This window comes from Culex pipiens, chromosome 3 (genome assembly GCF_016801865.2).
Source record: "Culex pipiens pallens isolate TS chromosome 3, TS_CPP_V2, whole genome shotgun sequence".
Taxonomy (NCBI): Eukaryota; Metazoa; Arthropoda; class Insecta; order Diptera; family Culicidae; genus Culex; species Culex pipiens.
The window spans coordinates 82198268-82225515 of NC_068939.1; the positions used below are offsets into that span (position 1 = coordinate 82198268).

General features: G+C 39.5%; 1 protein-coding gene across 2 annotated transcripts in view; it reads right to left on the bottom strand.

Moving 5' to 3' along the window:
* The window catches only part of LOC120421335 (uncharacterized), a 106178-nt gene that overhangs the window by 39519 nt on the left and 39411 nt on the right, over positions 1-27248 (bottom strand). For both annotated transcript variants that reach the window (XM_039584509.2, XM_039584508.2), the window contains exon 2: positions 13505-13690. In XM_039584509.2, coding sequence (XP_039440443.1) covers positions 13505-13585 — 81 coding nt within the window. In that variant the 5' untranslated portion in view covers positions 13586-13690. The remainder of the gene's footprint in view (positions 1-13504; positions 13691-27248) is intronic.

The window sequence follows — 27248 nt, forward strand, 5'->3', positions numbered from 1 at the left end:
TGAGACAATTGAGACAATTGAGCCAATTGAGACTATTGAGACAATTGAGACAATTGAGACAATTGAGACAATTGAGACAATTGAGACAATTGAGACAATTGAGACAATTGAGACAATTGAGACAATTGAGACAATTGAGACAATTGAGACAATTGAGACAATTGAGACAATTGAGACAATTGAGACAATTGAGACAATTGAGACAATTGGGTACTAAAGCCCTATGTCAATTTTTATGTACAACGGTAAAAAACACGATCAAAAACCATTTCTGATCACTTTTTTTCATTTTAATGCAAAAAAAATAATGACAAGACAACATTTTTTCAATGGATCAACTATGGTCCCCTTGGAAAGAGCTGTCAAGTAGGAACTTTTCTGTAAAGAAGGACCGCGATTTAATTTTTTCAAAATTGAGTTAAAAATCCATTTTAAACTCTTTGTGGTCGTACAAAGGGTCATTGTACTCAGAAAAATAAGCTTTATTGCTGTAAACAATAATATCAGCAACCTAAGCTTCATTTTAGGACCCAATTGAGACAAATGAGAAAATTTAGACAATTGAGACAATTGAGACAATTGAGACAATTAAGTGTTTGAAACCATAAGCTGATCAATGTAACATTTCTACCCTTTTCCGTAACAATCGGTAGCACACACCTGGAACCACCAAACTGGAACCGCTCGCGTGAGTCGCAATGTTCCGTTTTGATCGGGATATTTAAGCACATCTCCCGATAGTGGGGGCGGTTCCACACGCACAATCTGGGATGCAACTCACGACCTTGTCCACGAGCTTAGTCCACATTTTACGATGCTCTTTGCGAAGAGAGGGGGGAAAAATGGGTGGAACTGGAAGCACTGCAATTACCATCGCTCATCAGTGAGCGAGAGTTGGAACATCGTCTTCTTTCAATATTGATTTTGATTCGGATTAAAATGGAATGAGTTGGCCACGGAAAAGGGGGCTATTCAGGTCTTAAGATTGTATATCTGAAGGCCTCAGGGAATGGATCGTGGTTTCAAAAGCCCGACTCAACAGGTAATTAATCCATTAAGGGGGCGTGCACTGAGTGTGTGTTTGTAATTCTGGATGATTGCATGAACGCAGGGAAGAATTAAGCTATTAGCAGACATGTTATTACATGCATTTAAAATTCTTCAAGAAACTTGCGAGGTTCCTTTTCCGAACTGGTTCTGCACACCGAAGTCAATGAATCAGTGTATCAATTCAACGAGTTCTGGGTCATACAGATCTTCCCGAGTAAACTTAAGAGAGAGTCATAAACAAGTCTTCCCATTCAAGCCGATTCGATGAGGTTCGTAGCAAGTACAGAGGATTAATGCTTCCGATAAAACCGCTTAAATTGAGCGTGTAATTGTCATTTATTATTGCAAATTGAGGCAATAAATTCGCGATTCGCACTTCCCCACCCTTCGTGGCTTCGCGCCGCTGAATTATCATGCTACCAGGCTACTTTTGCAAAACTTATGTTCTCATAAATTTATTGGCACGATATAAAACTCCGGCCAAGTGTTTGCATACAAGTGCCCCCGTCAACACCCGAAGTAATCGGGGTTTCTGCGCAAATATTTAACAGAGTATTCGAAGTTCATTTTTTTCATCTTTGCATGTCCAGCAGCCACAAAACCACCCGATATTAATGAGAATCCGTTGAAATATTTGCTGCTGGAAATTTATGGGTGCAACCAAAAAGTGTCGTAAATTAAGTAATTTGCCCGAGGACATCGAAGGCAATCTGGGTAATGAATTTGAGACCCCCGAGGGAAAGGTCGAGAGTCCTTCACGCGTGGTGATAACTCATTTGGAAGGAGAAATTGTGGACAGATGAAAAAGTGGTAAATTTTGTTGTAAAAATCATGAAGCTTTCAGAGAAAAATAATCCAGACAAAATAATTTGAAAATGTGCAAAAGATTATTTTTTCAAATGTGTATTTAAGAAGAAATTTTATGAAATTTTAAGATAATCCCAATGGATTGATCCAAATGATCCTGCAAAGCACTGTATGACAGCGCCCACTAGCAGCACGTCGATTATCATTAACGGTAATTCTTCGCGCGACTTGACGCTCATTTCGAACTCATCCCTTGCAGTTACGGCCATTTAGCAGAAAGTAGATAAATAATGAGACGTTCTTCTTCTCTAGAGATGCAACTTTGACTGCAGCTGAAGTCAGCGATACCAAAACATTTTTTTACTCAAATTAGAATTGGCTTTTCAAAAGAAGATTCTTAAAAATTGGGAACCCCTGCCAGCGCTCGCCTATCCACAACGGCGTGTGCTTAATCGATGTTTATTGCTGCCAGTAGGAAACAAAAACATAAACAAACACCCCTCAATAGTGAAAATTTGACATGTCTCTTGACTCTTCTTCTTCGATGATTAAATCTAGAGTTTTTCCCCCGCTCGTTTATGGTTGATGATCGTGAACAACGACGACGCGGTAACGCACCACCGAGGAAAACATACGGAAAACACTCATCGACTAGCGTATAAGCACAGTGGGGACATGACAAATGTTGGCACAGACGGAAACCATTTAATTGGTTGTTTTTCGTTCCCTAATCTTGTCGTTTTGTCTTGCTACGGTCGGCGCACATATGTTTAGGAGGACGGTGCTTAGTTAGTTAGATTTTTGAAGACATTTTTATTATATCGAGTTTTTATGCTTGGAATTTTTAATTCTATTTAAAATGTAAATTTCATTAAAAAATCGGGGAAATTCACAATAAATTTTCTTCTGGGTCATTCTCCGCAAAACTCACACAGCAGTTGCCCCGACCCCTTTTTGAATTGCGTGAAACTTTGTCCTATGGGGTAAATTTTGTCCCTGATCACGAATCCAAGCTCCAATTTTCGATATTTTGTAACGGAGGTGAGGTACGACCCCTTCAATTTGCGTGTTTTTTCGATGTTTTTTTAAATTGTAAAAAAATGCATTTTTGTTAAACCACCTCAATACGGCGTAGATTACCCTAAGGGCAAAACAAAACAATACGGTTTTTATTATGATTGCCAGGGAACCCCCCCTGTCCAAATTTGATCCTATTCCGAGCATTTTTGTTATTGTTTTTGCTCTTTTGAAATAGAACTGCTGATTGCGTCCAAAAGAGCAGAGTTATGACTTTTTGTAAAAAAATATATTTTGCATTTTTTTTGGAACCGCCCTTACTCAGCTTTGGACCAAGTAATCATCTGGCCTATTTTGGACCATTTTAAAATTTTGAGTTTAACTTTCATATAGAATTGTTGTATCGATAGAAAAAATCGCAGCACGATTTTTGACGGTTCGAAATGCTCCTAGTGAATTTAAAAGTTGTCATTTTTTAATTGGTTTGCAAAAAGTTCACATTTTCTTGTGATAAGATTTTCTACAGTTTACAAAACAGGCCATAAGTGCAACTTCTTTGTTAGAACTACCAAACCATGGGGAAATATTGGTTGGGAGTGGACATACTCAGTGCAAAAGTGAAAGTGTTCACGTCAAACGATCGGCCTGTCTCCTGAGAAGAACCTGGAATCTGACGATCGGGATACCACCTCGCGGCGTCTTTTGAAGATTTGAGCTTTATGTTAAAGATTTGCTGTTTCTTGGTGAGAGCTGTCCATCATAAGTTGTTAAATTATTATATTCCCCTATATTATGATTTAATAAATTAAATAACCCTTCTATCCCTTTCCCAATTCCCATTTTCCTCAACTTCAATTGTCCAATTCCACTTCCCTCCTTAAAATATAATTATTTGCCAACTACACTTACACACCACACCTAACTGATTCGGAGCGTTTGGTACGGTATGTCCACGCATCCTTCCTCCCCTGTTGATTCTGTGAAATGTGATCCGTTCACCGGATCTGTCTCTACGTTTAATGCAACGCAGTAGGCCTGGCCGCTTTAATTTTTGCTGTACATTTTTGGGGTTACTTGGATGTACTGCAATTATTAATATAGACAAGAAAGGACTTGAGGCGTAATCTAACCGCAAGTTCTTCCAGGATGCTTTCTTCGGACTAGCTGCGCTTGTGTTCGATTAGATTAGATTAGATTTAGATCATATAGAATTGTTGTATCGAAAAGTTTAGAATTATCTAGCTTGTTTCTTCTGGGAAAATTTGTTAAGAAAAAATCCTTAATATCTGAAGGACAAACAATGTTGGAACAATGGCAAACAGGAAAAAAAACAAAGGCTTTGATAGTTTTATTATTGCTTCAATGCCAATTTTTTTAACTTCCCAAAAAAAAAGTTTTTGTACAGATCGTGGCACTGAATTTCGAAAATGAATGCCACGAGTTGAAATGAAACAGAGTAATAAATTTTTAACGAAAAAAACGAAGTTGAAAGTTGAGTTAAATTTTTACTGGTAATAATTGCTGAAATTTGAACACATTTTAAAAACCTAAATTTTTAAACTTAATTTTTATTCTGATAATAATTCTATAAGAGAATTGAATTGAAATTTATTTAAATTATGTTTTTAATTTGTTCGACATGTCACAAAATTCGTTGAAACTTAAATACTAAATCTATTTGTCTATTAAATGTGAAAAATCGACAATAAAATTATAGCACATAATGACCAAGAAGGTTAAACCTCTCCTGCCCAATTTATTTTTCGAAATTTGAGCGACTTTTGTTCTACGAAAAACTTTACTTCTCTTGTTATATATATATATTTATGTTTTTATTGTTTAATTTTTAAGTTGTTCAATTCGCATTTATCATGTTAAGTTTATGTTATTTTCTGATAGTATTTGGTTTACTCTGCCACCTACAATCATTACCTTTCGCCTATCTAATTTTTCATGTTTTTACAGCCATTTTTTAAAATTTTTTGCTTGTTTTTCACATTTCCTACTATAAAACGATACCATTTTTATTTAAATTGTACAAAAAAAGCTTTTAGCAGAGTCTGGTACACTACCAAAACTACTGTATACTTATTATAACAAAGTTTAAGTTGAACCCAGAAAAAAAATACAATTTAAAAAAAACATTGGTAAAGTCACATAAAACAAGTCACACTTCCAACTTTATAATTTTCTTATATAAATTTTAAGAATTCTTCTTTCCAATGTTTCTAAAGATCTAATTTGTTGAAAAAAGGATTTTTGGGCAAATTTTTAGATCGAAACCCCTCTAAAGGCGCTACCAATAATAAATAAATGCAAATATAAACTCAACTAAAAGCCTCTAAAAATTAAAAAAAAATAACTATAAAATAGGAATTTTTTAGATGTTCTTTAAACGTTTTCAACTCCAAATTGACCAGCCGAGTTTTCACCAATTCCATTGTGTACGAATGTGTAGGGTTTATTTTTGATCCTTAAAATCAACTTTCCCGCAAAAAAAATCCAACCTTTTTTTTTTATTCTGGAATGGTTGTTGTTTTTTATATTCAAAATAATTGAATAATTAAAATATATGAAATATATTGAGATTTAATCATTTTAACTTTGTATAGTTTAAAAACGATCCATACTTAACTTTCTTAAATGAATTATTTTTGCGATATTTTTCATTTTTTACATATCAGTGACAATTGATTTTTCAATTTTAAGATTATTGAGAAAATCGCACAATTATCCATGTTTCCTTCTTAAATTTTTGGCATTTAAATAAAAAGGCTGCAAGTAGACATGGTGATGATTAGCCCTTAGGAATTAAACTCCATTAGCTTTAAAACGATTTTTCTTTAGTCGTTTTGGCAAAAAGACATTACTATAGGTAAGTTTAATTGAAGTTTGACTAAGTTTGTTCAATTTGGCCTATTAAAAAAGATAGTAAAAAATGTACAGAGGGTGACCAAGTGAAAATATAATTATAAACAAAATAAATAGTAAATATTAAAAAATCTCGTTATAAAGACACACCGTCCCAGAAGATAATAGGAATGACGGGAAGACAAAACATCGACTGCCACCACATTTCTTCTGTAACTCCACTCCATCCCCCCTTCCTCTTTCTAATTTTTATGATCCCACCTGCGGTGAAATGACCGCCATCCCAGACGCCACATCGTTGCAGAGGTACCATCTCAACCCGCGGGGTGGAAAGAGGCCAGATTCTTCAAATTGTTTTAAAGTTTCAGTTCAATTATTTTTATTTACTCAACCAACCTGCTGCTGCTGTGGTGTGGTGTAGAACCACGCTAATTTATGGTGACTTCAAAACATGCTGTTTTGACACACCGGGCTTACCCGAAAGTGGCTAGTCACACCGGCTAGTCATTATGCTAAGACAACTTGGTCTAGAGTCCAAGAGAGAGAAAGAGAGCATAATTTATCACACGATGTGTCCCCTTCGTCTAGAGGAGACCACGGCGGTGTCGTTAATTGGTCCCCACGGATTGACTGATAGACTAATGGGCCTTGAAATATTGAGATAAATCTATATTCATTTTAAAAGCAAACAGGTCCGTTGACGACCACCGATTACGGTAATTCATACGAGTTGTCATGAGATTTGTTGTTTCACGTCACTTACTTTCTGCAAAAAAGTTATCTTTTTACCTATAAGAAAAGATAGCACAACGTCACAATGTACTTTGTATGAATTTTGTTGCTTGAGAGACGCCAAACCTTGATCGTATTGACCATCGAATCTGTCATTCTTCTCTGTCAGCGCTGTCCTCCGACGTCACACGTGACATCCAAACCAAATGTGTGTAATTTTAAATCTGACATTGTGCTCCCCAAACCGAAAAAAAAAACAGTTTGGTCATCAGACCAGAGCGCACACATAATGCCAACTGTCAAAAATAAAACCAAACAAAAACACACACACAAAAGGGCCAAACCGTCAGTCAACTGTGAAGAAGTCAAAAAGTGCATCGCCCCTGGCTTTTTTTTTGTTGTTGACTGGTTTGAAATATGAGATTTATGGATTTGTCTCGCGAGCAAAGTTTGCTACCGGATGAGGGAGGAGGAGGAGGAACGGAAATCTGCAGTGTTCAAATTGTGAGTTCAGGGAGGGTATTTTAAGTGGAATGCAACTTGAGTATTTGGGATGTGTGGTGGCGCGTGGCCAGCTGTCATGGAGGTAATTTTCTAAAGTTTAAAAACGGGTTTGTAAAGAGCTATGCTCTGAGATTTCGGTCATTCCATTTTTTTGTATTTTTTAATCTGGCTGACATTTTGTTTTACTGCCTTCTGTATGCCCAAAGAAGCCATTTTGAATCATTAGTTTGTCCATATAATTTTCCATACAAATTTGGCAGCTGTCCATACAACAATGATATATGAAAATTCAAATTGGCATAAAAACGATATTTTTATTTTTTTCTATTTTCTAATATGTTTTAGGGAACATCAAGTGCAAACTTTTCAGAAATTTCCAGAATGGGCAAAAAATCTTTGACCGAGTTCTGAATTATTGAATCAATACTGTTTTTCTTCAAAAAAAAAATCGGAATATTGGTCGCAAATTTTTAAATCAAGACTAATTTCAAAAGGGCCAAACTTTCAATATGATGCTCTATTGAAATGATAGTCTTGATTTAAAAAAAATAAAATATCTTTTTCGAAAAGATCGGAAAATTTCACGAATGTTTCATATTTTATCGGACCATTAGTTGCTGAGATATCGACATTAGAAAATTGTGGGTTGTTTGAGTGAGACCTAAATAAATCAATTTTCCTGTTTTTATATTTTTGCATGGCAATATCTTAGCATCTCGATGACTCTGTGCTCTTTTGTGCTAACTAGATAGGAAACCAGCAAGCCTAGTACAAAAGAGCACAGAGGCATCGATCTAAGGGTCGTATTAACAAAGTTAAAAAAATGCAAAATATAGAGAATTTTCTCAGCATTTAAAAAAACAAAAATTCAAGAGTTGGCAAACATGGGCACAAATTAAAAAAAATGAATAACTGCGACTATTTTCAAAAAAGTTACCTGAAAATGGCTATAACTTGAAAACGGTGCACTTTATCAAAATTTCACTAAAGTTCTTTTTGATTGCAAATTTGATTTTACATCGAAAAATTAAGTTGAAAAAATTTTGCGATCAATATTTCGATTTTTTGAAATAAATGATTGATTGATTCAAAAATTCATTATTCGGTCAAAGATTTTTTCCCATTCAGGAAATTTGTAAAAAGTTGGCTTTTAATGTCCCCGAAAATATATAAAATCAAGTTTTAGTGACAGAAAGTTAAATTTAAAATCACCAAAAAAAATTACCGTGTGTCGTTTTTTTCAGTGTAGTCCTTACTTTGCCGAAGACACCCAATCGATCAACAATTTCCTTTAAAAGATACAGATTTTTGAATTTTCATAAATCATTTTTGCCAAATTTGTGTGGAAAATTATAGGGACAAACTAATGATTGTCCCACCCGTGTGGATCAATCAGACCGCGCACTGGACTCACAATCCAGAGGTTGCCGGTTCGAATCCCGCGGCGGGCGCTCTAAAATTCTTTGTGTAAATATGGGTATTCGGCGCCGTCGCTCCGTGCCATACTTTCATACACTTAGGAGCCCAGGGCGGCGAAGTCCTTGTAGATTAAAATGAAGACACTAGTGGTTGGTACTAGCAATGGTGGCCGACAGCTATAAAGTCAAGTCAACAAAAACAACTAATGATGAAAAATTGCTTCTTTGGGTATACCGAATGCACTTAAAAAGTTTCAGCCGGATTAAAAAATACAAAAAATAAAATTAACAAAAGACCAATTTCGTAGAGAAGTGCTCATCTCTGAAATAATTTCCTAAACATAATAAAATCAATAAACTCGATCAATAAATATTAAAGATAGTTTTCTCGTTCTCTCTCATTTTAATGTTGTTTTACAAAGAAAAATAAATGGATAATTGCATGCCAACTGATGATGTAGAAAGGCCTATTCAATTAGAGGAATGGCTCCTATAAAACTTGAGTCAAATGAAAAATACAAATCAAACCTATTTCCGGATTCTGGGATAATTTCTTCTCTTATAAATTAAATATAAATTATTGATAATCAATTAAATAACTTAAAATAACGTTGATTACCTCTAATTTACAATGAATTACCAGCCGAAAATTGAGGCAATTCATAATTTCTTGCCACTCCGGCCGATACCGGCCTTTTTTTAATCAACTTTAAGAACATCTGATGCTCAACATGGCATATTTCTTCCAATAATCAACGTCAATTTCTCATCATTTTTCGCCGAACTGACATGCGGAATTCAACAGAAGAATTCACTTCATTAGCTTTCTTCCAACTCAAACAACTTGTGATGAAGTTTACCAACGTCATTAGACATTAGGGGGCCGTATATAAATTACGAAACTTTGTATATTTGCTTTAAAATGCGCTGGAAATCAACCTATCAATTTCATTTCATACTACGTAGTACACGGTCACCCCCCAACTCATAGAATGCATCTCTTTCATTCCGTCCTCGACAGTTCCCTTCGATCGGCTGCAAACCTGCAACTGATTTGCTCAATTTATGCGCATCAAACCGCGTCGTCGCAACGTCGTCGTCGTTCCTCCTTTTTTGCGTGTGATCACAAGAACATTGAAGGGGTCATCCATGGTGACAGGCGAGGGAAGATGCGGCGGCGGGGAAAGTCGTGCCCATAGATATGTTATGCGCGAGATGCAATTTAATGACTGTGGCGGCGGCTCAGCGATGATCACATTCGCGTGAGCCGCATATGTTCCGTTCGATGGTTCGGCTTCGGAGTCCCGTGCATAATAATTAAAAGTTCATCAACTTGGGAGAATAGAGAGCCTGAACCTGTAGCTTAAAAACGTGGAATGTAGAAATGGGCACCAACGTGATGGAAAAAAGAGATTCCTTTGAAATGTCATGGATTTGGTGACCGGGACTGGGCTTGGGAAAGTGATGGCAATTGGTTTGGAGATAAGTGTGGAAATTCGTTAGTTCCTGGAAATCTGTATGAAAAGTAAAATATATGGAGGGAAGTCTGACACGAACAACTATAGTCATTTGGTAATCTTTCTTAAAATGCTGATGGAGTGACACCAACTGCCACGAAAAAGGAAAAAGTTGTCCGGATCTCTCTTTGATTTTCGTGAAACATTGTTTAACACTTGTACGCTCGGATAGAACTTTTCAGATAGTTTTTTATCATAAAAATCTTGTAATTTTTGATAGAATAGAGGTAATTTGGGTTCCTGATCACGATTCTAAGATCGATTTTTTGATATCTCATGACGTTGGACACATTTTTCAATGTTTTCTAGCATTAATCAGTGCAATCGATATTTTGATACTTTGGCTCAGATCTCAGAGTAAATTCAGATTCAGCGGACTAAATTACACGGTAAAAACATATAGTTATACGAATTTCGTTAGGGTGGTCCCATACATGTTTCCATTGAAAATTAGACAATTGCAAATAAAGAGATATCTCGAGTTAAAAAATACTCCTGGGATTTTTTCAGCGTTTATAATGCTCTATCGAATGTAACCTGGCACTTAAAATTTGACAAGGCGCACGTTCGAGATATTTGAGTTTTAAATTTGCATATTTTTTACCATAAAATTGCTGTAACAAAAGGGTCAAATTAAGTCCAAATTGACATTTTTCAAAAATTTAAAATGTTTGTTTTTTAGAGCTCTAAAAGTGCCTCGATTTTTTTTAAACTTAACCCAGAATTGCTACGTTCAAAAAACTGATTTTCAAAGGTTTGCTCAGATGCTTCGTCTAAATTTGGCGTAGAAGGCGTAGATTGCGAGATAAAATTTTGGTGTCTTGGAAAATGTTGCTTGGATTGGCAAGCTCAATAACTTTTTAGAAGGCGAAAAAAATCACAAAAATATTCCTGAAAAGTTAGATTTTCAAAATTACCCTGAACATGAACCACCCTAATTTTGAACCAAACCAAATGGTACCCATTTCTATTTGCAACAACTCTTCTTAAGACACCAAAGCTCTAAAACTTCATAATTTTTCGAAAAATCAATTTTCCACTAAAATTTGCGATCTGGACACTGGCAGTTACTAGAAAGAAATATGATGTTAAGGAACCGTTCTCAAAATTCTAAAAACATATTTTTTCAACCAGTAAACGTTTTAAAAAAGCTGTAATGTACCGTTACTTAACTGAAAAACAGTAATCATGTCTAATTATGCGAATTTAGTTGTATTTTTCAAAAGTGTAAAAACTCAGATTCATTTTTTATTTGCTTTTTAAATAACTTTTTTTTTGTAATTTTGCAGAAATAGTTTTTCAGTGTTACAATGTTTTACTAAATTATTTAGCAGAAAAAAAAACACAGAACATATTTTTTTTGCATCCATCATTTTCAAAAAATATATTATAAAGAAATGTTATCCCAATTCCCATAGTTTTTTTTTTGAAGAAACTTAAAAAGGCATCTAAAAAATAAATCTTGTACCGGAGACATACATTTTCGATTTTATTTAAATATAGGTAATCAGTAATATTTTCAAACTAAATTAAAAAAAACCATTTCACAATAAAATTTTAAATTGACTATACGCTCTCTTGGGATAAAGTTCAACGTGTTTAAATTGCAGGCATTTTAAGAGGTCATTTTTCTAAAAATATTTTATATTTTGCAAAGCACCCATTTAAAAAAAAATTCTTAAAGCTTGAATTTCTAAAAATATTTTTTTTTAAAGATTTTTCTTTTTGAGTTTGATGATTTTTTTTGCTGGTTGTTGAAATAAGTTTAATTAAGTTTAAATTGGGAGGAAAACTAGTTTTTCTCAGTTTCGTTATTACCCCTTATTTTTCGACTTGCGATATCTCGAAAACTATTGGGTTGATTTTTAATATTGATTAATGAAATTTATTATTATTATTATTATAGTTTATAATTGACACTTTACCATAATTTGGCATTCGTGTCATAAATTAATGAAATATTTGAGCAATTCTCTACGAAATCAGCCGATTTCGACCATTTTTATTTTTTGTATTTTTTGATTTGGATCAAACTTTGTGGGAACCTTCCCTATGACCAAAGAAGCTATTTTGTGTCATTGGTTCACTCATACAAGTCTCCATACAATTTTGGCAGCTGTCCATACAAAAACGGTCCGTAAATATTCAATAAATATGTTACTTTTGAGTGAATATCCAGATCAATTTAGTGTCTTCGGCAAAAAGGTAGATATAGTTGAGGACTATTGAGAAAAAATAGATACACGGAAAAAAATGTCCGGTTTTGAATTAATTTTTTTTGACAAAAAATTAATTTCCAAAATTAAGTATTTTTTATTTTTGAGATTTTATGATATGTTTTAGGCGACAAAAACCCGCAAATTTTGAGCCATCAAGAAGTATGGTCAAATAATCTGCCGCCGAGTTTTGAATTTTAGAAAAAAAAAATAAATTTGAGAACAAACGAAATTTCATGCAAACAAATTTTGATTTAATTTTTGCATGTTAAAAAGTACTTTACAGATTTTTTGATATAGGGCCTCGTTTTCAAGATATAGCCACAGAATGTTTGATTTCAGCGAAATTTTGAAAATAAGTAAGTATAAGTATTTTTAACCCTTTCAAAAGGTTACTCCCCATATGCAGATACAGGTACAGATCGGTGATGAGTAAGTGATTTCTTGTCATTAAATTAAAAATCAGTATCAGACAAGGATTTACTCATGACCTGAGAGAAAATGTTTGATATTGAGAAGTTGCAAATTAGTTTCATCAGTTGAGTCAAAGTTTATCCAGAATTGTTTATCAAGTGTCACCAAATGATTACTTATATTAACCACACTGCCTATTCTTCAAAGTTCCTCAACTTCATTCACGCTGTCAAACCGACCAATTCATTCACTCTTTTATAGCCTCCCAAGCTCTTCAAATCCTTATGAATGGCGGCTGCGACGGCGCTCCGAGCGCACCCATTATCATTTTCACGTCACATCATCGTATCCCGGCAAAACGTGGGACGTTAAATTGCAGTCATAAAGTGCAAACCCATTCCAAAGCAACTTCAACGGACGGGAGGAGGTCAGAAATTCCATTCAGGCGTGTCTTCAGGACCTAAAGGGTCAAGGGTTTAATCCGTGCTTTGCGCAGTCCTTCAACCGCTCGAGAGCTGCCTCGGGATTATGACAGATTGATGAGCTGGTACTTTCTTCTTCGTGATGTCTGCGGATTTAGTGGGGCACTTGAAGCTCGGAGGTGTTTGAGGCGGTTTATTGTCGTGATGAATGAAGTTGTAGAGGGGATTGGGCTTAGCCACCATTTATAATACGAGCTTTTTGAGGTATCACGCTGCACTTGGTTATAAATCTTCAATGAGGAAATATAACTTTAATGGGTTATCCAAGCGGTGTGCACTATCAGCTTCTGGACAACTTGTGCTAGTTTGGTGTGTTATCTCCGAGTGTACTCTCCGTTATCAGGGACTCCCGAAACGAATTAGTCCACTATTAGTACTGCCTCTTTGTAGTTCCCACCTTGTGTTTCTGTTGACCATGGTTGTGCAATTACAACCCAATTATTTACTCTAATCCAAATTTCCCAATCATAACTCACCGTCAAGCCTGGCAGCCATCCCAGCAGTACCACGAAGATCTGCGCAGCTGTCAGAACTTTCCGCATGGCAGTTCGACTCATTTTCCGTGGTCAGCGATCCGGGGTAACTAAACTCTGTGCACTAACTGCTCTCCTCATTGGATCTCATTTCTGGAGTCCCAGCGTGTCCTTGAAGACGGTGCCTCCCTGAAAAAAAAGTGACAACAAGAAAGAAAAGTAACCAATTAGTTCCAGCTCAAGCGCAAGTTCAAATCGTCCAGCTGCGATTTGGCGCAATTATCTGCGCAAACGAAGCAGAACACCACTTTGCTAAATTACACCAAAACTAGATCTAATCAGTCATACTAGGCCGTCAAACGAATCACATCGCACAGATCTGGAGAAGCTTGTCAGCTGACGACGTAAACGACGCACTCCACTATGTGTGTTGAACACGTGTTTGAGCGGGGTGTTAACACCGACGACGACGACGACGAAGACTTCAAAAAGCGGTGAACGTTTAGCAAGTGACGTGTGAAGTTCACTTTGATCCGTGAACGGAGTTATGTGCATGGCACGAGATACAGGCCGGGATCGGGTTTTGGTTCTTGAGACAGTCAAGATGATGTATGGGGAGGTTGTCTCCATGGGATGCAGAGATTTATGTTGGAAAGGGTTTTTTCTTGGGTAAGAATACTGAGCAACTCTCTACGAAATCGGCCGATTTTGATCATTTTTATTTTTTGTATTTTTTTATTTGGCTCAAACTTGGTGGGGCCTTCCTAATGACCAAATAAGCTATTTTGTGTCATTAGTTCTCACATACAAGTCTCCATACAATTTTGGCAGCTGTCCATACAAAAATGGTACGAAATTATTCGAAAATCTGTAATTTTTGAATGAACTTTCTAATCAAGACACTAGTCTTCGGCAAAGTTATAGGTAGGTATTGTCTTGGGTATTATTGTGGACTATTCAGAAAAAAAGGTACACGGACGAAAAAATTGGGGACAAAAACCCGCAATTCTGCCGCCGAGCTATTCACTTAATTTTTGCCTTCCTCACTGAGGAAAGGCTGTAAAATCACTCGAAAAATGCACTTTTTAATTTGACCTCCTAGACGCACCTTCATTTATACTTATTGACTCAGAATCAAATTCTTAACAAATGTCTTTATTGATAAAAAATATGCACTTGATTTTCTCGGTTTTGGCTTAACGAATTTTATCTGAATGTGGTCCACTCGGTTCATTTTCAGGTCCTACAGCTTGGTATTGAAAATTGTACAGTTTCATTTAGTCGTTTAAAAGTTATGATAAAAATCAAGTTTTGCAACGAGTTCCATACAACATTTTTTGCAATTCCGAAAAACACCCATTGAGTGAAATTTTAAGTCAAATTTTCATGTATTTTGTCAATAATCAAAAATAAAATAATGTTGAAAAGTGATTCTTTTCGAAACAAGTGCAGAAAAGTTCAACTTTTCAGCACCCATTTCAGTGCTGAAAAGTAGAACTTTTCAGCATTTATTTTGAAAAGTGTTGCTATTCGATTCTGTTGTTTTTGGTACAGAAAAGTAGGCTATTTCGTCGTTCAAGAATGACAGGAAAAGTAAGTAGTTTCACGACGGAATTGCAAAAAACTATTTTTGCAATTCCGTCGTGAAACTACTTACTTTTCCTGTCATTCTTGAACGACGAAATAGCCTACTTTTCTGTACCAAAAATAACAGAATCGAATAGCAACACTTTTCAAAATAAATGCTGAAAAGTTGAACTTTTCAGCACTTGTTTTGAAAAGTAACACTTTTCAACATTTTTTTTATTTAAACGATTTAATGACAAAATACATGAAAATTCGACTTAAAATTTCACTCAATGGGTGTTTTTCGAAATTGCAAAAAATGTTGTATGGAACTCGTTGCAAAACTTGATTTTTTCAGCACTCGTCGTATTTATCCAACTCGGTGAACCTCGTTGGATAAATGTACGACTCATGCTGAAAAAATCCTCTTTTTGCAACTTGTTGCATAAACTACTATTAGACGACTGCAAAAAAGGGTGAATGGCCGGTTCTGATCGCCATGAAAAAGTCATTTCATTTTCTTCAATAGCGGTGTCTGTATATTGTTGACAAAAAATCTGTAGGAAGTTTGATTTTTTTATTCATAACTTATTTTTATTTGGACCTCTTAGGTGAGAGGAAAATACCAACCACCTAAAGGTGGATTAAGTAACTTTTTTTTATGTAAAATTGAACTTGCAATCGAAAAATAGTTTTTATTTTTTTGCTTTTTTTACTTTATTTGTTATGCAAAATTGCAAAAAAAAATGTTACAGATTTTTTGATAAAGGGCCCCGTTTTCAAGATATAGCCACCGAAAGTTTGATTTCAGCGAAATATTTGCAGTTTTTTGATATTTAAAAATAGTGACCATGAGTGACCGTTTCTAAAAACATTTTTTAATGTTCAGAAAATTTGCTATAATATTGTCCAAGAGACTTTGAAGATTGGACCTCTGGTTGCTATGATACAGCGGCTTGAAAAAAAAAATAGACAAGAAAATTTATGTTTTCTAAGTCTTACCCAAACCAACACCCATTTTCAGCAACTAGTGGTCCGATTTTCAATGTTAAAAAATTTAACATTCGTGAAATTTGCGGATCTCTTAAAAAACTTTTTTTTTTGAGTCAAGACTAACATTTTATTTTTTCATCTGGATCACAATATTTTTTAAATTTTTATTTTTTTTGGAAATTGGCAGGTTTTTAATGTGCATCAATGTGCGGATTGCGCATTGAACTAAAAATCCGTATGTATTTGTCTATTGAAAAAAAAAAGGTGCAGGTGTTTATGTTCTACATGACCAATATGACAAAGAACTTTGTACAAAACTCTAAAAAGTAAATCCATTTTTATTTATATTTTTAATTCTTTGCCAATTTATTTAATCATAAATAATTAATTCTAATTAAATGTTTTCAATAATTGGCACCTCTGTGGAAATAAATTACCAAAAAACGAAAATATTGCCAAATCAAGTATGGTTCGGAAAACTCCGGGTGTGGCCAATCCTGTCAAAATGGCCATTTTCATTATCAGTATCAAAAATCATGAATTTTGATACCCATATTGCCCCAATTTGTATGGTTCCATAAATGTCCTCCCGGAAGAGCCTTCCCTCAGGGCACTGGCCACTCCGGGTGTGGCCAATCCTGTCAAAATGGCCATTTTTATTACCAGTACCAAAAACCATGAATTTTGATACCTATATTGCCCCAATTTGTATGGTTCCGTAAATGTCCTCCCGGAAGAGCCTTCCCTCAGGGCACTGGCCACTCCGGGTGTGGCCAATCCTGTCAAAATGGCCATTTTTATTACCAGTATCAAAAACCATGAATTTTGATACCCATATTGCCCAAATTTGTATGGGTCCGTAAATGTCCTCCCGGTAGAACCTTCTCCAGGGCAATGGCCACTCCGGGTGTGGCCAATCCTGTCAAAATGGCCATTTTCATTACCAGTATCAAAAACCATGAATTTTGATACCCATATTGCCCCAATTTGTATGGTTCCATAAATGTCCTCCCTGGAGAACCTTTCCCAGGGCACTGGCCACTCCAAGTGTGGCCAATCCTGCCAAAATGGCCATTTTCATCACCAGTATCAAAAACCATGAATTTTGATACCCATATTGCCCCAATTTGTATGGTTCCGTAAATGTCCTCCCGGAAGAACCTTCCCTCAGGGCACTGGCCACTCCGGGTGTGGCCAATCCTGTCAAAATGGCCATTTTTATTACCAGTATCAAAAACCATGAATTTTGATACCCATATTGCCCAAATTTGTATGGGTCCGTAAATGTCCTCCCGGTAGAACCTTCTCCAGGGCAATGGCCACTCCGGGTGTGGCCAATCCTGTCAAAATGGCCATTTTCATCACCAGTATCAAAAACCATGAATTTTGATACCCATATTGCCCAAATTTGTATGGTTCCGTAAATGTCCTCCCGGTAGAACCTTCTCCAGGGCAATGGCCACTCCGGGTGTGGCCAATCCTGCCAAAATGGCCATTTTCATCACCAGTATCAAAAACCATGAATTTTGATACCCATATTGCCCCAAGTCGTATGGTTCGATAAATGTCCCCGGTAGAACCTTCCCTCAGGGCAATGGCCACTCCGGGTGTGGCCAATCCTGCCAAAATGGCCATTTTCATCACCAGTATCAAAAACCATGAATTTTGATACCCATATTGCCCAAATTTGTATGGTTCCGTAAATGTCCTCCCGGAAGAACCTTCCGCAGGGCAATGGCCACTCCGGGTGTGGCCAATCCTGCCAAAATGGCCATTTTCATCACCAGTATCAAAAACCATGAATTTTGATACCCATATTGCCCAAATTTGTATGGTTCCGTAAATGTCCTCCCGGAAGAACCTTCTCCAGGGCAATGGCCACTCCGGGTGTGGCCAATATCCTACCAGTTTGGTCCCAACCCCATTGCCCCAAATCATTCTGGTTTTCGGGTGACCGTCTTATTAATCTTCATTAGAACAGAATTCCTCCCAAGTTGGTGCACAACCTGTGTCTTTCCATGTGTGCATGTGTGTGTGTGTGAGCAATAAATTACCACCGTGGATCCGTCTTTGATGAAACCTTAATAGGCACTGAAATTTTCTGAGGCTATCTGTTAGCTTATATAGTTCGCATGAAATGTGGCAACAGTGTTGCAACATTCTCGCGTGACAGTTCCAAGAAAACAGGAGACGAGGCAAAATTTGCGCCATGTTGCCGCATTTCATGCGAACTATATAAGCTAACAGATAGCCTCTGAAATTTTAGTTTTGACTGAAAATCCGTGAGAGACGGATCGACGGTGGTAATTTTATTGCTCACACACACACACATGCACACATGGAAAGACACAGGTTGTGCACCAACTTGGGAGGAATTCTGTTCTAATGAAGATTAATAAGACGGTCACCCGAAAACCAGAATGATTTGGGGCAATGGGGTTGGAACCAAACTTTTAGGATATTGGCCACACCCGGAGTGGCCATGACCCTGAGGGAAGGTTCTTCCGGGAGGACATTTACGGAACCATACAAATTGGGGCAATATGGGTATCAAAATTCATGGTTTTTGATACTGGTAATGAAAATGGCCATTTTGACAGGATTGGCCACACCCGGAGTGGCCATTGCCCTGAGGGAAGGTTCTTCCGGGAGGACATTTACGGAACCATACAAATTGGGGCAATATGGGTATCAAAATTCATGGTTTTTGATACTGGTAATGAAAATGTCAATTTTGACTGGATTGGCCACACCCGAAGTGGTTGTCCGGTAGGAACTTCTTCAGAACCTTCCCCCAGGGCAATAGCCACTCCAGGTGTGACCAATCCTGTAAAAATGGCCATTTTCAAAATTTCATTTCCAGTTTCAAAAACCATGAATTGTGATACCCATATTGCCCAAATTTGTATGGCTCCGAAAATGTCCTCCCGGTAGAACCTTCCCTCAGGGCAATGGCCACTCCGGGTGTGGCCAATCCTGTCAAAATGGCCATTTTCATCACCAGTATGAAAAACCATGAATTTTGATACCCATATTGCCCAAATTTGTATGGTTCCGTAAATGTCCTCCCGGAAGAACCTTCCGCAGGGCAATGGCCACTCCGTGTGTTCCCAATCCTGCCAAAATGGCCATTTTCATCACCAGTATCAAAAACCATGAATTTTGATACCCATATTGCCCAAATTTGTATGGTTCCGTAAATGTCCTCCCGGAAGAACCTTCCGCAGGGCAATGGCCACTCCGGGTGTGGCCAATCCTGCCAAAATGGCCATTTTCATCACCAGTATCAAAAACCATGAATTTTGATACCCATATTGCCCAAATTTGTATGGTTCCGTAAATGTCCTCCCGGAAGAACCTTCCGCAGGGCAATGGCCACTCCGGGTGTGGCCAATCCTGCCAAAATGGCCATTTTCATCACCAGTATCAAAAACCAAGAATTTTGATACCCATATTGCCCAAATTTGTATGGTTCCGTAAATGTCCTCCCGGAAGAACCTTCCGCAGGGCAATGGCCACTCCGGGTGTGGCCAATCCTGCCAAAATGGCCATTTTCATCACCAGTATCAAAAACCATGAATTTTGATACCCATATTGCACAAATTTGTATGGTTCCGTAAATGTCCTCCCGGAAGAACCTTCCGCAGGGCAATGGCCACTCCGGGTGTGGCCAATCCTGCCAAAATGGCCATTTTCATCACCAGTATCAAAAACCATGAATTTTGATACCCATATTGCCCAAATTTGTATGGTTCCGTAAATGTCCTCCCGGAAGAACCTTCCGCAGGGCAATGGCCACTCCGGGTGTGGCCAATTCTGCCAAAATGGCCATTTTCATCACCAGTATCGAAAACCATGAATTTTGATACCCATATTGCACAAATTTGTATGGTTCCGTAAATGTCCTCCCGGAAGAACCTTCCGCAGGGCAATGGCCACTCCGGGTGTGGCCAATCCTGCCAAAATGGCCATTTTCATCACCAGTATCGAAAACCATGAATTTTGATACCCATATTGCCCAAATTTGTATGGTTCCGTAAATGTCCTCCCGGAAGAACCTTCCGCAGGGCAATGGCCACTCCGGGTGTGGCCAATTCTGCCAAAATGGCCATTTTCATCACCAGTATCGAAAACCATGAATTTTGATACCCATATTGCCCAAATTTGTATGGTTCCGTAAATGTCCTCCCGGAAGAACCTTCCGCAGGGCAATGGCCACTCCGGGTGTGGCCAATCCTGCCAAAATGGCCATTTTCATCACCAGTATCAAAAACCATGAATTTTGATACCCATATTGCACAAATTTGTATGGTTCCGTAAATGTCCTCCCGGAAGAGCCTTCCCTCAGGGCAATGGCCACTCCGGGTGTGGCCAATCCTGCCAAAATGGCCATTTTCATCACCAGTATCAAAAACCATGAATTCTGATACCCATATTGCCCAAATTTGTATGGTTCCGTAAATGTCCTCCCGGAAGAACCTTCCGCAGGGCAATGGCCACTCCGGGTGTGGCCAATCCTGCCAAAATGGCCATTTTCATCACCAGTATCAAAAACCATGAATTTTGATACCCATATTGCACAAATTTGTATGGTTCCGTAAATGTCCTCCCGGAAGAACCTTCCGCAGGGCAATGGCCACTCCGGGTGTGGCCAATCCTGCCAAAATGGCCATTTTCATCACCAGTATCAAAAACCATGAATTTTGATACCCATATTGCCCAAATTTGTATGGTTCCGTAAATGTCCTCCCGGAAGAACCTTCCGCAGGGCAATGGCCACTCCGGGTGTGGCCAATTCTGCCAAAATGGCCATTTTCATCACCAGTATCGAAAACCATGAATTTTGATACCCATATTGCACAAATTTGTATGGTTCCGTAAATGTCCTCCCGGAAGAACCTTCCGCAGGGCAATGGCCACTCCGGGTGTGGCCAATCCTGCCAAAATGGCCATTTTCATCACCAGTATCAAAAACCATGAATTTTGATACCCATATTGCCCAAATTTGTATGGTTCCGTAAATGTCCTCCCGGAAGAACCTTCCGCAGGGCAATGGCCACTCCGGGTGTGGCCAATCCTGCCAAAATGGCCATTTTCATCACCAGTATCAAAAACCATGAATTTTGATACCCATATTGCCCAAATTTGTATGGTTCCGTAAATGTCCTCCCGGAAGAACCTTCCGCAGGGCAATGGCCACTCCGGGTGTGGCCAATCCTGCCAAAATGGCCATTTTCATCACCAGTATCAAAAACCATGAATTTTGATACCCATATTGCCCAAATTTGTATGGTTCCGTAAATGTCCTCCCGGAAGAACCTTCCGCAGGGCAATGGCCACTCCGGGTGTGGCCAATCCTGCCAAAATGGCCATTTTCATCACCAGTATCGAAAACCATGAATTTTGATACCCATATTGCCCAAATTTGTATGGTTCCGTAAATGTCCTCCCGGAAGAACCTTCCGCAGGGCAATGGCCACTCCGGGTGTGGCCAATCCTGCCAAAATGGCCATTTTCATCACCAGTATCGAAAACCATGAATTTTGATACCCATATTGCACAAATTTGTATGGTTCCGTAAATGTCCTCCCGGAAGAACCTTCCGCAGGGCAATGGCCACTCCGGGTGTGGCCAATCCTGCCAAAATGGCCATTTTCATCACCAGTATCAAAAACCATGAATTTTGATACCCATATTGCACAAATTTGTATGGTTCCGTAAATGTCCTCCCGGAAGAACCTTCCGCAGGGCAATGGCCACTCCGGGTGTGGCCAATCCTGCCAAAATGGCCATTTTCATCACCAGTATCAAAAACCATGAATTTTGATACCCATATTGCCCAAATTTGTATGGTTCCGTAAATGTCCTCCCGGAAGAACCTTCCGCAGGGCAATGGCCACTCCGGGTGTGGCCAATCCTGCCAAAATGGCCATTTTCATCACCAGTATCAAAAACCATGAATTTTGATACCCATATTGCCCAAATTTGTATGGTTCCGTAAATGTCCTCCCGGAAAAACCTTCCGCAGGGCAATGGCCACTCCGGGTGTGGCCAATTCTGCCAAAATGGCCATTTTCATCACCAGTATCGAAAACCATGAATTTTGATACCCATATTGCACAAATTTGTATGGTTCCGTAAATGTCCTCCCGGAAGAACCTTCCGCAGGGCAATGGCCACTCCGGGTGTGGCCAATTCTGCCAAAATGGCCATTTTCATCACCAGTATCGAAAACCATGAATTTTGATACCCATATTGCACAAATTTGTATGGTTCCGTAAATGTCCTCCCGGAAGAACCTTCCGCAGGGCAATGGCCACTCCGGGTGTGGCCAATTCTGCCAAAATGGCCATTTTCATCACCAGTATCAAAAACCATGAATTTTGATACCCATATTGCACAAATTTGTATGGTTCCGTAAATGTCCTCCCGGAAGAACCTTCCGCAGGGCAATGGCCACTCCGGGTGTGGCCAATCCTGCCAAAATGGCCATTTTCATCACCAGTATCAAAAACCATGAATTTTGATACCCATATTGCCCAAATTTGTATGGTTCCGTAAATGTCCTCCCGGAAGAACCTTCCGCAGGGCAATGGCCACTCCGGGTGTGGCCAATCCTGCCAAAATGGCCATTTTCATCACCAGTATCAAAAACCATGAATTTTGATACCCATATTGCACAAATTTGTATGGTTCCGTAAATGTCCTCCCGGAAGAACCTTCCGCAGGGCAATGGCCACTCCGGGTGTGGCCAATTCTGCCAAAATGGCCATTTTCATCACCAGTATCGAAAACCATGAATTTTGATACCCATATTGCCCAAATTTGTATGGTTCCGTAAATGTCCTCCCGGAAGAACCTTCCGCAGGGCAATGGCCACTCCGGGTGTGGCCAATCCTGCCAAAATGGCCATTTTCATCACCAGTATCAAAAACCATGAATTTTGATACCCATATTGCCCAAATTTGTATGGTTCCGTAAATGTCCTCCCGGAAGAACCTTCCGCAGGGCAATGGCCACTCCGGGTGTGGCCAATCCTGCCAAAATGGCCATTTTCATCACCAGTATCAAAAACCATGAATTTTGATACCCATATTGCCCAAATTTGTATGGTTCCGTAAATGTCCTCCCGGAAGAACCTTCCGCAGGGCAATGGCCACTCCGGGTATGGCCAATCCTGCCAAAATGGCCATTTTCATCACCAGTATCAAAAACCATGAATTTTGATACCCATATTGCCCAAATTTGTATGGTTCCGTAAATGTCCTCCCGGAAGAACCTTCCGCAGGGCAATGGCCACTCCGGGTGTGGCCAATTCTGCCAAAATGGCCATTTTCATCACCAGTATCGAAAACCATGAATTTTGATACCCATATTGCCCAAATTTGTATGGTTCCGTAAATGTCCTCCCGGAAGAACCTTCCGCAGGGCAATGGCCACTCCGGGTGTGGCCAATCCTGCCAAAATGGCCATTTTCATCACCAGTATCAAAAACCATGAATTTTGATACCCATATTGCCCAAATTTGTATGGTTCCGTAAATGTCCTCCCGGAAGAACCTTCCGCAGGGCAATGGCCACTCCGGGTGTGGCCAATCCTGCCAAAATGGCCATTTTCATCACCAGTATCAAAAACCATGAATTTTGATACCCATATTGCCCAAATTTGTATGGTTCCGTAAATGTCCTCCCGGAAGAACCTTCCGCAGGGCAATGGCCACTCCGGGTGTGGCCAATTCTGCCAAAATGGCCATTTTCATCACCAGTATCGAAAACCATGAATTTTGATACCCATATTGCACAAATTTGTATGGTTCCGTAAATGTCCTCCCGGAAGAACCTTCCGCAGGGCAATGGCCACTCCGGGTGTGGCCAATCCTGCCAAAATGGCCATTTTCATCACCAGTATCAAAAACCATGAATTTTGATACCCATATTGCCCAAATTTGTATGGTTCCGTAAATGTCCTCCCGGAAGAACCTTCCGCAGGGCAATGGCCACTCCGGGTGTGGCCAATCCTGCCAAAATGGCCATTTTCATCACCAGTATCAAAAACCATGAATTTTGATACCCATATTGCCCAAATTTGTATGGTTCCGTAAATGTCCTCCCGGAAGAACCTTCCGCAGGGCAATGGCCACTCCGGGTGTGGCCAATTCTGCCAAAATGGCCATTTTCATCACCAGTATCGAAAACCATGAATTTTGATACCCATATTGCACAAATTTGTATGGTTCCGTAAATGTCCTCCCGGAAGAACCTTCCGCAGGGCAATGGCCACTCCGGGTGTGGCCAATCCTGCCAAAATGGCCATTTTCATCACCAGTATCAAAAACCATGAATTTTGATACCCATATTGCCCAAATTTGTATGGTTCCGTAAATGTCCTCCCGGAAGAACCTTCCGCAGGGCAATGGCCACTCCGGGTGTGGCCAATCCTGCCAAAATGGCCATTTTCATCACCAGTATCAAAAACCATGAATTTTGATACCCATATTGCCCAAATTTGTATGGTTCCGTAAATGTCCTCCCGGAAGAACCTTCCGCAGGGCAATGGCCACTCCGGGTATGGCCAATCCTGCCAAAATGGCCATTTTCATCACCAGTATCAAAAACCATGAATTTTGATACCCATATTGCCCAAATTTGTATGGTTCCGTAAATGTCCTCCCGGAAGAACCTTCCGCAGGGCAATGGCCACTCCGGGTGTGGCCAATTCTGCCAAAATGGCCATTTTCATCACCAGTATCGAAAACCATGAATTTTGATACCCATATTGCACAAATTTGTATGGTTCCGTAAATGTCCTCCCGGAAGAACCTTCCGCAGGGCAATGGCCACTCCGGGTGTGGCCAATCCTGCCAAAATGGCCATTTTCATCACCAGTATCAAAAACCATGAATTTTGATACCCATATTGCCCAAATTTGTATGGTTCCGTAAATGTCCTCCCGGAAGAACCTTCCGCAGGGCAATGGCCACTCCGGGTGTGGCCAATCCTGCCAAAATGGCCATTTTCATCACCAGTATCAAAAACCATGAATTTTGATACCCATATTGCCCAAATTTGTATGGTTCCGTAAATGTCCTCCCGGAAGAACCTTCCGCAGGGCAATGGCCACTCCGGGTATGGCCAATCCTGCCAAAATGGCCATTTTCATCACCAGTATCAAAAACCATGAATTTTGATACCCATATTGCCCAAATTTGTATGGTTCCGTAAATGTCCTCCCGGAAGAACCTTCCGCAGGGCAATGGCCACTCCGGGTGTGGCCAATCCTGCCAAAATGGCCATTTTCATCACCAGTATCGAAAACCATGAATTTTGATACCCATATTGCCCAAATTTGTATGGTTCCGTAAATGTCCTCCCGGAAGAACCTTCCGCAGGGCAATGGCCACTCCGGGTGTGGCCAATCCTGCCAAAATGGCCATTTTCATCACCAGTATCAAAAACCATGAATTTTGATACCCATATTGCCCAAATTTGTATGGTTCCGTAAATGTCCTCCCGGAAGAACCTTCCGCAGGGCAATGGCCACTCCGGGTATGGCCAATCCTGCCAAAATGGCCATTTTCATCACCAGTATCAAAAACCATGAATTTTGATACCCATATTGCCCAAATTTGTATGGTTCCGTAAATGTCCTCCCGGAAGAACCTTCCGCAGGGCAATGGCCACTCCGGGTGTGGCCAATCCTGCCAAAATGGCCATTTTCATCACCAGTATCAAAAACCATGAATTTTGATACCCATATTGCCCAAATTTGTATGGTTCCGTAAATGTCCTCCCGGAAGAACCTTCCGCAGGGCAATGGCCACTCCGGGTGTTGCCAATCCTGCCAAAATGGCCATTTTCATCACCAGTATCCAAAACCATGAATTTTGATACCCATATTGCCCAAATTTGTATGGTTCCGTAAATGTCCTCCCGGAAGAACCTTCCGCAGGGCAATGGCCACTCCGGGTGTGGCCAATCCTGCCAAAATGGCCATTTTCATCACCAGTATCAAAAACCATGAATTCTGATACCCATATTGCCCAAATTTGTATGGTTCCGTAAATGTCCTCCCGGAAGAACCTTCCGCAGGGCAATGGCCACTCCGGGTGTGGCCAATTCTGCCAAAATGGCCATTTTCATCACCAGTATCAAAAACCATGAATTTTGATACCCATATTGCACAAATTTGTATGGTTCCGTAAATGTCCTCCCGGAAGAACCTTCCGCAGGGCAATGGCCACTCCGGGTGTGGCCAATCCTGCCAAAATGGCCATTTTCATCACCAGTATCAAAAACCATGAATTTTGATACCCATATTGCACAAATTTGTATGGTTCCGTAAATGTCCTCCCGGAAGAACCTTCCGCAGGGCAATGGCCACTCCGGGTGTGGCCAATTCTGCCAAAATGGCCATTTTCATCACCAGTATCGAAAACCATGAATTTTGATACCCATATTGCCCAAATTTGTATGGTTCCGTAAATGTCCTCCCGGAAGAACCTTCCGCAGGGCAATGGCCACTCCGGGTGTGGCCAATCCTGCCAAAATGGCCATTTTCATCACCAGTATCAAAAACCATGAATTTTGATACCCATATTGCCCAAATTTGTATGGTTCCGTAAATGTCCTCCCGGAAAAACCTTCCGCAGGGCAATGGCCACTCCGGGTGTGGCCAATTCTGCCAAAATGGCCATTTTCATCACCAGTATCGAAAACCATGAATTTTGATACCCATATTGCACAAATTTGTATGGTTCCGTAAATGTCCTCCCGGAAGAACCTTCCGCAGGGCAATGGCCACTCCGGGTGTGGCCAATTCTGCCAAAATGGCCATTTTCATCACCAGTATCGAAAACCATGAATTTTGATACCCATATTGCACAAATTTGTATGGTTCCGTAAATGTCCTCCCGGAAGAACCTTCCGCAGGGCAATGGCCACTCCGGGTGTGGCCAATTCTGCCAAAATGGCCATTTTCATCACCAGTATCAAAAACCATGAATTTTGATACCCATATTGCACAAATTTGTATGGTTCCGTAAATGTCCTCCCGGAAGAACCTTCCGCAGGGCAATGGCCACTCCGGGTGTGGCCAATCCTGCCAAAATGGCCATTTTCATCACCAGTATCAAAAACCATGAATTTTGATACCCATATTGCCCAAATTTGTATGGTTCCGTAAATGTCCT